Raw genomic sequence first — 13,419 nt, 5'->3', positions numbered from 1 at the left:
AATTTTTTTCAAAAGCCAGGTCAGAGGGAAGTCAAATCTGAGTCCTCCCCTAATAGGTTTCTTGGGAGATCCAAAATTGTAAGGAGCTTCTTGGTGGGCTTCAGTTCAATCCTTTAAACACTACTCTGAGAGCATAAGTGATCAATTTCTTGGCTTTGTGGATAGAACACTGTATGGTATAGTACTAAGCAAATATCAGTTCTGATGTTGAAGCTGAGCACTTACCTGAAATAAAAGGTTTTATGTATTTCATTTCAGAGAAACACCACCTAAGGATAAAACAAAAGCTCCTGATTAGTCCAGGCCCTGCTGATATAATATTTACTATTTATCAAAATTTACCATGTCCTGGTCGCTTCACTCTGTGCTTTACATAGATCACCTTAATTTTCACTAAAATCTGGGCCTAGAAAAAGGGTATTACTCTTTCCTACAGATGAAAAACCTGAGGCCTAAGATAAAGTGGCTTGCTTAGGGTCAATACAATCAGACAGCGGTAGAATCACAGTGGTAGAGATTTGAATCCTTGTTTGCCAGACTGCTCTTGACCACAATTCTGTATCATCTCTCTTGTACACTTGGCACATGAAGAAACAATTGTCAAGTGCATTTCTAGGACAGTAACTGAGAACTGTGGTTATGGTTCAGAAGTATAAAGTCTTAAATGCCCACATGCTTCTCTTTCATAGATCTGGCACTGAGCTCAGGAGGAAATCCACTATTATACTATGTCCCCACATTTCAGCATCCCTTATTTATTTTTGACTCAGAACCTCCTACAGCAATCTTCCCCACAAGCATGGTCCATGAACCAAATGTTTCAAAAACATGAAAAGTCTCTGAAAAAACAAGACACCTGGCCCCCACTCTGGATGTACTGGACTCAGAATCTTTCAGTATCTCAGAGGAGTGACAACAAGAAACTCAGGAGGTCCTTTTGCCTATAAAATTTTAGACTATTCATTGCCTTGCAGCAAAACAGCTAGCATAAATGAAAGGAGGTAAATTGAAAGCTAGCTTCAGTAATAATCAGTCTGACATTGGGTCAGATTGGTATTAAGAAAAAGATAGGACAGAGATCTTGTGAGAAGGCATAGAGTCACAACATTGTTTTGAAGCTGGAAGAGATCTTGGAAATTGTCTAGTCTAATGTTTTTAACAGCGTTCCATGGAGCCTTAGGAGTTCTAAAATGGGATATTTTAGCTTCTGCAGAAGCTCCACTGGTAACCTGGAATTTTGTGTAAGATCATATCTTAATAATGGTTTTGCTGATTTAAACAAACAAAACAAACCTTGGTTGCAAACGAGGAGTTAAAAAATTTTTTTTGAGGTCCAGCTTTCATCCCGAATCAATTAGATCAAACTTATGCTAGTTAATACCGGGCATCAGCATTTTCCAATACCAGGTGAATTCAGTGTAGCCAAAGTTAGGAACCACTGTACAAATCTGCTCTGTGCTTCCTCACTTGAAATAAAACAAAACTAAGACCCAAAGAATTTAAAGGAGGTTTGGATTGAAACCAGAATCTCTTGACTTCTAGCTCAATATACTGTGTGGTACTCTCCACAATCCAGAATAAACCAATTATTCCTCTAAGACAGAGAGTACAAAAATCAAGACTATTACGTAACCTCACATTTACAGAGTTCTCTGGACTTTAAAGAGTACTTTATATTCTCTTTTTAGATTCTTATAAAGATACTGTGAATTAGATAGGGCAAAACTGTAACTGTTTTAGACATGAGGAAATCAGAAGTCAATTAAGTTAACTCACAGTGGCTTAGAAGTAAGGCCAACATTAAACTCTTTATCTTCTAATTTTGGATTAAGTAAATCTAATTTAGCAAGTGTTTGAATGCCTCATATGTGTTAGTTAAACATGGCCTAAGATGCAAAAATAAGACATTACCCATGCCCTCAATTAGTGTACAAACTTCTTAGAAAAAACAGAGATAACTAAAATACTGTGCTGTCTGGCTTATCCCTTGGACTAGCAGAAGCTGAAAACATTCCTTGATTGGCCTCGATAATGAAGTCCAATTCTCTTCAAATTCAGTCTGTGGCTTCTAATTTCTTTCTGGCTATGGAAACTAATTTTAGGGAACTCAAGGGATTTGTACATAGCTATTGCACCTGTAGGCAAGGCCACAGAGCTGAAAAATGTTTTGATGGGGGAGAGAAGATGGGTGCAATTTCAGTGAGGTTCATTTCATAATCTCTGAAGCCAAGGATATGATTCAGCAAAAGACTGGTATATTCCAAAACAAAGGACTGGATGGATAAGAAAGAGTATTCACATAAATAATTATTTCCTTTTCCACAGCATTTTAATAACTAGACAGCTTAGAATTTATGTTGAAGATAAGTACTATACACCAAAGGGGAAAATAACATGTAAGAAAGAGTATTTCTATCAGTAATTCAGAGTGGTGGAGAAGGTCACAGATGGACAGGAATGTTCAGACAACTTTTGCATGAGGAATTCATCAGACATTGCAAAATGTTGCCATCCATATTTTACTACATAAAAGATAATGAAAGAGCCAGGAAACCATGTTTTATTTATGAACTGAAACAAGTTGGCCAAGAATGGTCTATCACAGTTATTCTCAAACTTCAACTTGCATCAGAATTACCTGGAAGGCTGACTCTCTTAAACTTCTGATTCAGCAGGTCTGTGGTAGGGCCCAGTGATTTACATTTCTTACAAAGTCAGGTGATGGTGATGCCATGGGTTCAGGTCTCACCATTTGAGAACTGCTGGTTTATCATAAAGTCCACAATATACTAGATACACACAGGTGTGCACACTTGCTTGTTGCAAATTATGACAATTTAGTTAATTCTCTACTATTGACTTTGTAAATTATACTCTCCCCATCAACCTAATGGCCAACAGTAAGACTAAATCAGGACGAAGTTACAGCTAGTCACTTAAGAAGACCATCTATTTAAGAGCACAAATGAATAAGTTTATGAAATACATGTTTGGGTACACAAAAGTGAGGTACATCTAACAACTAGGAAATGACATTGCCCTTTAAAAGCCTTTACTTATCTTGCGGCAGACATGAATTTTGTTTCTTCTGCTTAAGAGAACACTCTTTGGACCTCTCTATACCTTAAATGTTACCCAAGATTCCATCCTCATTTTTTTTTCTCACTACTCTTCCTGAGTTTTCTTAACTACCCCCCAGCTTTATTTATATCAATGGTTAATGACTTTGTTCAGCTTAAGAAATTCCTTTGAGAATATGATTAATGCTACAGACTTTCTTCATAAAACTAAATGTACACACCTATATACATTTTACATCAAATTCAAGACATTCAGAGATTTTTCACTCAAGTCCAAAGGCCCCAGGTTAAGAATTCCCTATCTGTATGATCTGTAATGATTCAAACATCTATATTCTTCAGCCTTATTTTTTATCCTGAGTTTCAGTATTACATATCCAAATATCTACTTAACATCTGTTTTTGGATGTCACACAAATGTCTCAAAATCTATAGGTACTGGGGCGCCTGGATGTCTCAGTTGGTTAAGCGTCTGACTTTGGCTCAGGTCAAGATCCCACAATTCATGGGTTCAAGCCCTGTGTCAGGCTCTGTGCTGACAGCTCAGAGCCCGAAGCCTGCTTGGATGGTGTGTCTCCCTCCCCTCTCTGCCCCTCCCCACTCATGATCTGTCTCTCTCAAAAATAAACAAACATTAAAAAACCTTTTTTAAAAACCTATAGGTACTGAGGAATGACTGCTTAATATGGATGGTGTTTCCTTTTCGGGTGATGAAAAAGCTCTGGAATAATTAGTGATGGTTGCACAACATTGTGAATATACTTAATTTCACTAATTGTGGTTATATTTTTATATGGTTATAGTAAGTTTCACTTGTGTATTTTACCACAATTAAAAAATCTACACTCACAAAACTGAAATCATCTCTATTCCCCATCTCTCGCACCCAAAATCTGTGCGTTCTCCTGTATTTCCTTTGAACATCAGTTACTAATCATTTACCTAGTGGCCCAAGCCAGATGAGAGTCATCTTGACAGTGCTCTCTTTCACTCTTCCATTTGTAATTAATCATGAAGTTCTGCATATTCTCTCATTAAGATTTGAATTGAGACAGTCACCTACTTCCTCTATTCCCAAAGCTTCTAGCTAAGTTCACCATTAACCTCAGAGACTCCAGTTTTCCATATTCCCACCCTCCAATCCTCACAATCACCCCCAGGACAAAGGCATTACTATCCCCATTTCACAGCTAAGGAGACTAAGCCTTAGAGTGTACTTGCAATTTGAACTTAGGTAAAAGTTTCTGGGAAAGAGTCCACAGTAGTGACTTTTCCTTCCCTAGATCCCTTGTATGCTGGTTATTCTATGTGTTGTGTCTCCTCCCACCCAACTCCCTCTGCCCTGTTCTGGGAAGCTGACCTCTATGGACTACATCACCCGGACTACCTTGTCCCTGAGCTCCTATCTGAGTTTTGCCAATGGAAGGTACTAGCTGGAGACCTGAGGGAAGGAAGAGAGAGAAAGATTATTTTATTTCTTTACTTCCTTTCTGCTTATTGCAGCTGCTTAGTCCTTATGGCCATAGCTCTTGTCAGGCAGTTCCTCTTCCAGATTGTAGCTGTAGGTGGGCTCTGGTAACAAGACTCCCTTCCCCTTTCCTTTCAGGCCTAGGAGTCCTACTGACTTGCCACTGTTGGTGTGTTCCACCATTCCTTTCTAGTTTCTGTTAATACTGACCATACTTCTATAAATAGCCCTTTGGTTAAACTCTCTTCAGTTAAACTTTTTTGAATGCACCAGTTGTTTTTCTGCAAGGATTTTGACTGATAAAGTAGGAAAACAATGAATGATATGTTCCTGTACTTTCATTCAACTTCTAGTATCTATAATAGAGTCTCCTTCCTTTCCTGTGATCCAAAGTTTTCCATCCTTCTGGGACTACCTGGTCTTCCAAGAAATCTCTCTAAATACTGTAACCTACAGAACAATACTGTCATTACCACTATTGTGCCGAATCTAGTATGACATTAGTACTCTATTGTGCTCTAATTCTATGATTGATAAGTTTTGTCAGTCTGACCATCCCTGCAAGGCAATAAGCTCCTTAGGTGTAGGGAACTTCAGCAATTAGAATCTCTAATGACAAACATATTTTAGTGGGAAGGAACCTTAGAGGTTACCCTAACTTCCTTATTTTATAGATTGGAGGTTCAGGTTTACACAGCTATGAAATAGTGGCAAACTGAAGTCCATAATCTAGATTCTTTCTATTGCTTCATCATGCTGTGATACTACACTGGGTACTTAGTGGACACTCAACATGCTGGTGACTCACTCCTAAATGCATTCAGTTTTTGTTTGTTCAATGCTAGGCCCTGTGCCTAGATAACTGTCTGGCACACAGTATGTGCTTGGCAAATATTTGCTCATTTGAACCTGCAATGAAAGACTAATTCCTTGCAGGTTAATCATATAAACTTGCTCATATAAACTCAGAGAATCATTTATAATAATAATCCCTTATACACCTGGAGAAAATGTGTAGTTTTCAACGTGCTTTCACATTTAAATGAGCCCATTTGCTCCAAGGTAGACATAGCAGAAATTATTAGTCTATTTTAACAGATACAGGAAACAGAGTCTCTGAGGAGTTAAAAATCAAGGTCCCTTTACTTGTATGTAGCAGAGCTGAGACCAGTATTCATGTTTTTTGACTCTCCAATACCATTTTGACTATTCCATGTTGCTTCTTCGGGTTTGCTTTTGCATCTAGGTATAGCAGGTTCATTCAGGAAATTCATCTAAATATTCACAATGAATAGGTAGATCATACACTTGTGCTCAAATGATTTTGTCCCTTTAAAAATCCACTGTTAAAGGTATTTCTACTTCTGATTAGGTACAGTCTGCAGAATATCACCATTCTTGATTATTACAAGGCCTGTTATTTCTCTCAGAGAGGAAGGTTACCATCTGTTGTGTTCTAGAACAAGGGATACAACACTTTTGAGACACCATTTCCTGTATAGACCAGAGCCAGGTGCTTTTATAAGTAGGTGTTGGAAAAGAAACAAACAACCTCTTGTCCGTGGCATGACCTCACTGGAGAGGGGTTGACACAGTGGCTTTCTTCAAGATCAAATGCCAGAGAGGTACCTATAAATATTTTTATTGCATCCTCTCACCAAAAACACTTTGGTATAGAGTTCACCTGGGTTTTAGCTACTAGGATGATTTCTGATCCTAATCAAAGCATTGCAGAAACCAAAGACAACCTATAGATACATTATCTTCTTTGGAGTTCAGTTTCCATTAAGAGCTCAAAGTATTGGCTCAGAAAAGGACCCAAACCAAAGTCCTACATCAGGGGTCACAAACTGAAATGCCTACCAGATGCCAGGCAAATAAAGCAAAGCCTACTGTAAGAAAACAAGGAGTAATGGAGTCTGTAATAAACTACAGTAAATTAACACTTGCTTCTCAACTCCAACCACAAGTTGCTTTGAGGGGAGTGTGAGCTAAGAGTCAACAGATCTTTTTTTTTTTTTTTTTTTCATTTTTAAAACTGGAAATCCGCATTTTTTAAAGTGTGAAGTTTGGTTTTAAAAAGCTACTAATTCAGGGGCGCCTGGGTGGCTCAGTCAGTTAAGCGTCCGACTTTGGCTCAGGTCATGATCTCAGGGTCCATGAGTTCACGCCCCCGTTGGGCTCTGTGCTGACAGCCTGGAGCCTGCTTCAGATTCTGTGTCTCCCTCTCTCTTTGACCCTCCCCCATTCACGCTCTGTCTCTGTCTGAAAAATAAACAAACATTAAAAAAAAAAAAAAAGCTACTAATTCAAACTTATAAGCCTGTTGCAAGCCTTGGGTAGCCAGCTAGAGTTTGACTTTTCTTTATGAATAGGTCTCCTGTGTCATATAAAAGAATTATAGCAAAGGTGTCACTTTCAAGTCAAATGTGGGGTAAGATTTATGCCTCTCCGTGAATGCGTATAGTGTTGGGAGAAGTGGACAAACTCCGTGAGTTAATAGGAAAGTGCCCTAGATAGGGATTTGGGGATGTATTTCATAAGGTAACTGAATAAATGTGTCCCACTTTGGGAAGTATTTGGTGGGGGATCAAGATCCCCTTTGCTAGGCATCTGGGTAAATATATCTTCTCTGGAATGTCTTGGAAACCATAAGTATACTCAAGTACGAGAAGGGAGCAATAAGCTTGAAGAGTATCGGGAGAACAGTTTACAAGAGGAAGATGGACAGGTATAACTGCGAAGTACAGAGCTGTACGAACGTCGGTAGTATGTGGGTACAATCTCTTCTGTGTTGGGAGGGAGAAGGCAATAACCTCTCCTACGGCGCCACCTTCGGGCGCTTCTTGCTCACCATTGCTGTGCCGCCGTCAACTCCAGCAGCCTCCATCTTAACGCTTTCTGCGCAGGCGCCCTAGAGCCCCAGGGTCCCGCCTAGAGCAGAGCCCCGCCCCTGCCCACACCCCTCTCCTCTGGAGCCAGCCAACCGCCCCTCCCCACCAGTGTTTCTCAAAGGGGTCCTGGAGTAGTTGGCTTGTCTTTAAGTACTCGAGTGCCCTCTGTGCAGGCTGCTGGGCAACAGAAAAGAAGTACTCAGAGCCTACCTTTGGGCAGATCACAGTCTTATGAGGGAAGACAGACAAATTGTAACTAATTAAAGTGTTGTGTGAAGGGGTTCAGGTTGGTTGGGTCCTAAAGGCTGCTAGGAAGTATCAAAACCTAGAAGACAGTGAAAAAGGCTGCAGGTCATTCTAGCAAGGGGGAACTCAATGTGCAAAGAAAGGCACAGAGAGGTAGAGGAGTGCACAGTGTGGTGAGGGTGAGGAGGGGTGGAGGAGGGGGAGGGGGAAACCGCAGGGACTTGCGGTTTAGAATAGCTACAGGATGGTGGGGGGTGTCTGCACTGTCTTGGAGGGTCTTAGAATTTCAGCCTGAAGGGTGTGATAGATAACAACTGAACAGCTTTAACAGGAGAGACTTACCAGAGTAGGTGAAGAGGGCAGGGGCAGCATGGAGGCAGGTGATAATCACAGTAATCCAGACAAGAGGAACTAAAGGCCACTACTTCACTTGTGGTACTGGGAAATGAGGTGAGACTGGATTCAACAGGCAAGTTTGAGGCAGAAATGATAGAGGGCAACTAGTTTGGGGAAAGAGAAGGAGGACGTTTAAAAATGACTGGGGAACTGAACTGCAAGGGTTTATTTAGCAAGCAAATGGAAGTGAGCTGGAAGACTGGAGTTAATCTGTCCTGTGCTCCCATTCAGCCCCCACCCCACAAGGGCTGAGAGACTAGGTGAGCGCTTTTCTTGCATAAGCTTCTGATTTCCAGACCAGGAGATCTCACTTATACCCTGTTTCCTCCCATATAGGAGACTTCTACTCCAGCTTTTCTTCTGGAATTTTCCCAAATGAAAGGCCAATGTGCACTCCTAGGCCTACTCCTCTGTCTGTACTGGCAGCCCCAGCCCTCTACCAATCTCCAGAGGCACACATCTCCCCAGAAGACCCTTACCTTGTCTTCACAACATGGACTAGTTTTCACTAGCGTATGTCATCTGCTACTCTTCTGGACCTTTTGCAGGGAGCTGATGCCCTGAATCCCATGACTCTGTTAACTGGATTGGTGGTCTCAGGTCCAGGCCAAGATGCTAGCCCATTACCTGCTTTACTGCGTGGTGCTTATCCAAAACTCCTTTAGGTCCCACCACTTGTGGGGTGGTGAGGAGGGAGGAGGCAGCGAAGGGCCAGGGGTACAAAATCTACCCTTATACAGGATAGTCATTTCTACAGTTTTCCACACTTTAGCAGAATTACCAGACCCCAAAGGCTGCTATAAGATAATTTATTACACACTAGCCAAAAATGTCCTGTAACAATGGCACATACAATAATTAACAACAGCAAAGATGCTTAGTTTCTTGTTTCATGTAACGGCCAGCACAGCTATGGATAACACAGAGTCCTCAGGAGGTCCAGGAGGCTGCTACCAAGGGTATCCAAGAACCGTGTCACATCTCTGATGAAGGGTCTGAGAAGTCCATACAATCTCCTGAAAGAGTTCATCTCTGACCTCCCAGGAAATGTTGAAGCCCCCTCCATCCAGCCTGTACAGAGGAATCATAGTCCAAGTTCCCTCTGTAGGGTTGAACATCTGTGAGGGGAACAGCATCTGATCTAGATGAAAGGGAGGGAGGTCAAAGACTAGATTCTTTCTGCAAAGGGGAGGACAAACAGAAGGCAGTGGCCATAGGTGAAGAGGACTCTTTCTAGACTGGTTTCTACAATTTTTGGCTTTGTTCAGGGCCTACCCAAGAAGAAAATACAGCCCTCTCTCCTGGATCCTTCAACTATGCCTCAGGTACATACACAAAGGAATAGCCACTCATGTCTTGAAACATCACTGCTCCCTTTCCTATAGGAGTGAGGGAGGGGGACCCTTGGGCAGGTAGCCTGTGGTGCTTGGGTTCCAAAGAATATTCCTGCTCAGGGCTCTGAAGATATCATGTGAACCTCATTCTACTCATGACATATAATTTGGAGAAAAGGATTAGCACAGGTCATTTCTAGAAGTTATCTTGTTCAGTTTCAAAGCCTTGTTTTCACAAAACAGGTGGATCCTGGTTTTAGACTGCTTGAGGGACAGTCTAAATTCTAATTTGTATGTTCCTGCCCTGGCATACTCCAATCCAGACTATAGGGCTCAGTGACAACTGTAGGCTCAACTGACTAGCTAACCAGGCACATGCTCCAGGCTCTCTAATGGTTCAACAAGAACCATTGTTCTAATGGTTTATATGTATGGGTCTAACTGAATAAGGTGTGGCATGGAGAGGGGTAGAGATGGGATAGGGGGTGAGGGGGTGTCTACCAACAATAATGGCTGACACTCTCAGAAATGTCTGTTCTACCTCCCTATGCAGTAACCCTGACAGCCCAGCTCCTAGCACCACAGACGTGCTGGTCAGGGACTCCTGAGCCTTTCTGAGAAAATATTCTCACCACCCCAAATTTTTCCTTAAACTGAAGGAGTCAGCCTCTTGACTATGAGGACCCTAAGCTGGATATATAGTAATTCTCACTGGCCCTGATTTGTGAAACTGATGCCATCCAGTTGGCACAGGAACCTGGGTGCTCAGCTCCCCTCTTCCATGGAACGAGACTCCGATTTGAGCTTCACAAACTCCCGAGCCACTTCGTCATTGCTCCTCTGAGACAGAATCCGGAGAATAGTCATGCCTGTCTCATCCATGTGGATCTTCCGGCCCAAGGGGCACCAGCAAGCACAGCTTCCCTTGGCTGCCACATCCCTCAGAGGCATCACAGCTAGCCCCAGAACACGATCCTCCCGGGCAAAGCAGTAATCCTTCACGCATATTTGCAACTCATAGGCTTCTGGCCCCTCTTCATTTCCCAGGAGGCTGTGAGCATAGGATGGGTGGAGGGAGGAGGCCAGAGCTGAAAGAGCCTTCAACTGAATTTTCCCCAGCCACCATTCAACCCATCCCTCTTCTCCCCTCTCAAGTCTTACCCCCCAGCTCACCCCCATCCCAGAATCCTGCAGGTTCCCCACCCTGTAACTCACAAGTGGAATGTCTCATTATACTTGGGAGCCCAGTTGTTGCTCTTCGACTTGGTTGTGAACTTCCTCTTCTTATCACTTTGGTGTGGGCCAACCATGGTCACTTCCACAAAGGGCCGGAACATACCTGCTGTCTGCCACTTGAGGTCATTGGCAGCCACCACTGCCCAAACAAGAGAAGCCTGTGAGGGATCCTACCAAGTGTTCCCAATTCTTGAGCCCTAGGTGGCATTCCCCTTGGAGGAAGGCTAAGTTAGAGGACTGGAATAAGCAGCCCCTGCCTTCAACTGATGAGGCCACTGCATAAGAAAAGGTCTGAGACCTGTAAGTCTGTGCCACTCACCTTTCACTGTGACCTTGTGCTCCCCAGTTCCAGGATGTGTAAACAAATCCACCTGAATAGAGATTTCTCCCACAGGATCATCCACACCAGACCCTGAAGGACAGATAGACAGTTGATCCCTCATTGGAGAACTCTAAGACATCAGGCCTAATTATCCCAGGTGAAACTGAGGAGTTAGGAAGCCCACTTTACACCCTAGAGCATGAAGCAATCATCTAAAATAGCCATGGGGAAGTAAGCAATGGGAGAAGGGAAAGGAAGGGGATAAAGAATGAGGCTGTGTATTAAAGTACATTAGGCTAACAACATTTTAGGTGTAAGGTCTTCCAAAAATGCACAAGGAATCTGTCAGTTTCCCCAAACCTCTCCTATTTCCTAGGATGAAGAATTTTTCATTGAAAGGTACTGGAGGACAGTACTGCCACCCTCTATCTTTGTCTGGGAACTAAGTCCACCCTGTGGTGTCTCAATGGAACAATGTGGGTCCCTTCAAGCCAAAAGCAGCACCCTCCCACCTACCTTCAGAATCCTGAGGGTCACTGCTTGGGAGGCTGTCTTGCTCAGACTCTGTCCTACTCAAAACCTGGACCCCTCTACAAGCAACTTCCCAGGCCCAATCTCTAGCCAGTCTGTAGGCTCCCCTAAGCAGACATCTCACCAGAAATAAAACTTCTGCACCCCAGATAAAACTTCTTTATCCTAAGGTGGAAGGATGGGGGAATCCCAAGGACAGAACCATTATTAACCCCATCTCGGACTGTATTAATACATCACTCATCTCTGATACTTGGGACGGAGCTTCTGAACTTTGACACATGGCTCCCCTACAGCCAGCCTAAGAAGCTCATTCTAGTTCACAGGGGACAGGTGTTAGCCTATGTTAGATTCATGTGTGCAAGGTGTACAACATAAACATACCCTTTTCCGGCCGAATGTCCTCATTAGCAGTGAACCTAATACCTTTCCCATCATGCACTGAGTGAGGAAAGGCAAGTCAAGAGGTAGTAGCAGCAGTAGGATAGAAAAGAAGAACCAGTTAGAGGTCTAAGGAGTTAATAGCCATTCAAAGCAACTCTACACATTTTCTGGGGGAGTACAGAGATGAGGTGGAGAGGGAAATCAAACAGTTGAAGTCAGTGCCTGAATGCTCCAAATTAGACTTCATGGGTCAAGGATCAATGTAATCATGGGGAAAAGCAGAATATACATAGAGAAGGTATCTGAAATCAGCAGGGCAGGAAAGAGAGACATTGCAGGCTCTAATTTCTTGGCCTTAAATAATAAAGCAACGGGTATAAAAGGTACACACATCCATCTCGATCCTCCCCCTGCAGTCCCCACCTCTGCTCTTACCTCATATGTGCCCATTTCAGCCTTTCTTCATCTTTACATCTAGCCTAAAACTCAGTATATCTAAAAAGCCTTTTTGGATTAACTCAGATACTTCCCTGATGTTACAGGCCTTTCCATGTACAACTCTGTAAAAGATCTCCCTGTCCCCTTGAACAAGGCTCATAACTTCTTTCCTCCCTTTTCTTCCTATCCTGGACTTGAAATAAGAACAGATGTGGAAAATGGAGCAATACTGCAGGTCCTTTGTATCTTTTCACCTTCTATTAACTCTAGTCCAATGACTTGGATCCCACTTCCCCTCTAGGTCAGCTCTGTGCTCTGGATCAAAGGCTCAGTAAGGCCTAAGTCCTCCCATTCCCTCCATCAGGTTCTCTCCTCCAGGCAGCACACCTAAGTTTCCCAGAACAAGCAATAACAAATGTGCCTGAAAGTCTTTCCTGGGAGGGCCTGGCTCCTGGGTCAGGGTCAGAATTTCAGTCTGAACCATATCTATGTAGATGTGTTTTGTTATAGAGAGGCCTGCCTGGAGGCAGGGAGGGGTTCTGAGGACTAGAAGACACTGGGAGAAAACCAGCTGCCTAGTCCCTGTGCATTAGCATCACCCATGAGGCTGGATGGAGCATCATTTATGCACAGAGATCCATTATGCCCATGATCCACACCCTCCTTTCAACTGCTCCCATGGTTTGCCTCTCCTAGTTGTTGGTTTTGTTTTTTTTTTTTTCCCCTCTCATCCACACTAGACAATCTATAAAGTCTTTTTTTGCTTCCTCCCCACCCGGACAGTTTCCAACAAGGCTCCCAAAACTATGAGTCTTCATGAGTGTTTCAACAACTTATTCTCAAGGCTTTCCGACAAATATTTCCTAACAGGGTATGCTCTTTGAGCCGAATGAACATGTGCTAGCCAGGCAATGTCTGGGAAAAGAATTGCAGGCCCATTTACCAGGTCCTTGTGATTCTCCTGTCTGGTATGGGTACAGTGTGGAAGTGAGTACTGGGGTCCCTCAAGAAATCCTGGGGTCTGAGTTTGACAGGCTCTCTTAAGAAGTACCTGGATCCTCCTTAAGGGCTGGAAAATTTTGACTCCCTA

At 42.9% G+C, this 13,419-nt stretch overlaps 2 protein-coding genes across 9 annotated transcripts in view; both read right to left on the bottom strand.

The window, feature by feature from the left end:
• LOC102954785 (phospholipid-transporting ATPase FetA-like) overlaps window positions 1-7,433 on the bottom strand; it is a 106,440-nt gene extending 99,007 nt beyond the window's left edge. For all 5 annotated transcript variants that reach the window (XM_042965027.1, XM_042965026.1, XM_007076509.3 and 2 more), the window contains exons 1-2: window positions 7,403-7,433; window positions 226-269 (exon numbers count right to left, since the gene is read on the bottom strand). In XM_042965027.1, coding sequence (XP_042820961.1) covers window positions 226-253 — 28 coding nt within the window. In that variant the 5' untranslated portion in view covers window positions 254-269; window positions 7,403-7,433. The remainder of the gene's footprint in view (window positions 1-225; window positions 270-7,402) is intronic.
• A 2,167-nt stretch (window positions 7,434-9,600) lies between these two features.
• Window positions 9,601-13,419, bottom strand: part of UNC13B (unc-13 homolog B) — a 240,119-nt gene continuing 236,300 nt past the window's right edge. For 2 of the 4 annotated variants that reach the window (XM_042965020.1, XM_042965023.1), the window contains 4 exons: window positions 11,892-11,948; window positions 10,974-11,066; window positions 10,634-10,793; window positions 9,601-10,469 (listed from right to left, as the gene is read on the bottom strand). In XM_042965020.1, the coding sequence (XP_042820954.1) occupies window positions 10,184-10,469; window positions 10,634-10,793; window positions 10,974-11,066; window positions 11,892-11,948 (596 nt within the window). In that variant the 3' untranslated portion in view covers window positions 9,601-10,183. The remainder of the gene's footprint in view (window positions 10,470-10,633; window positions 10,794-10,973; window positions 11,067-11,891; window positions 11,949-13,419) is intronic. The other 2 variants (XM_042965021.1, XM_007076519.3) reach the window with 1 other exon arrangement.

This window comes from Panthera tigris, chromosome D4, assembly GCF_018350195.1.
Source record: "Panthera tigris isolate Pti1 chromosome D4, P.tigris_Pti1_mat1.1, whole genome shotgun sequence".
Taxonomy (NCBI): domain Eukaryota; kingdom Metazoa; phylum Chordata; class Mammalia; order Carnivora; family Felidae; genus Panthera; species Panthera tigris.
Note: the sequence above shows the minus strand (reverse complement) of the source record. Positions and strands in the feature narration are given on the sequence as shown.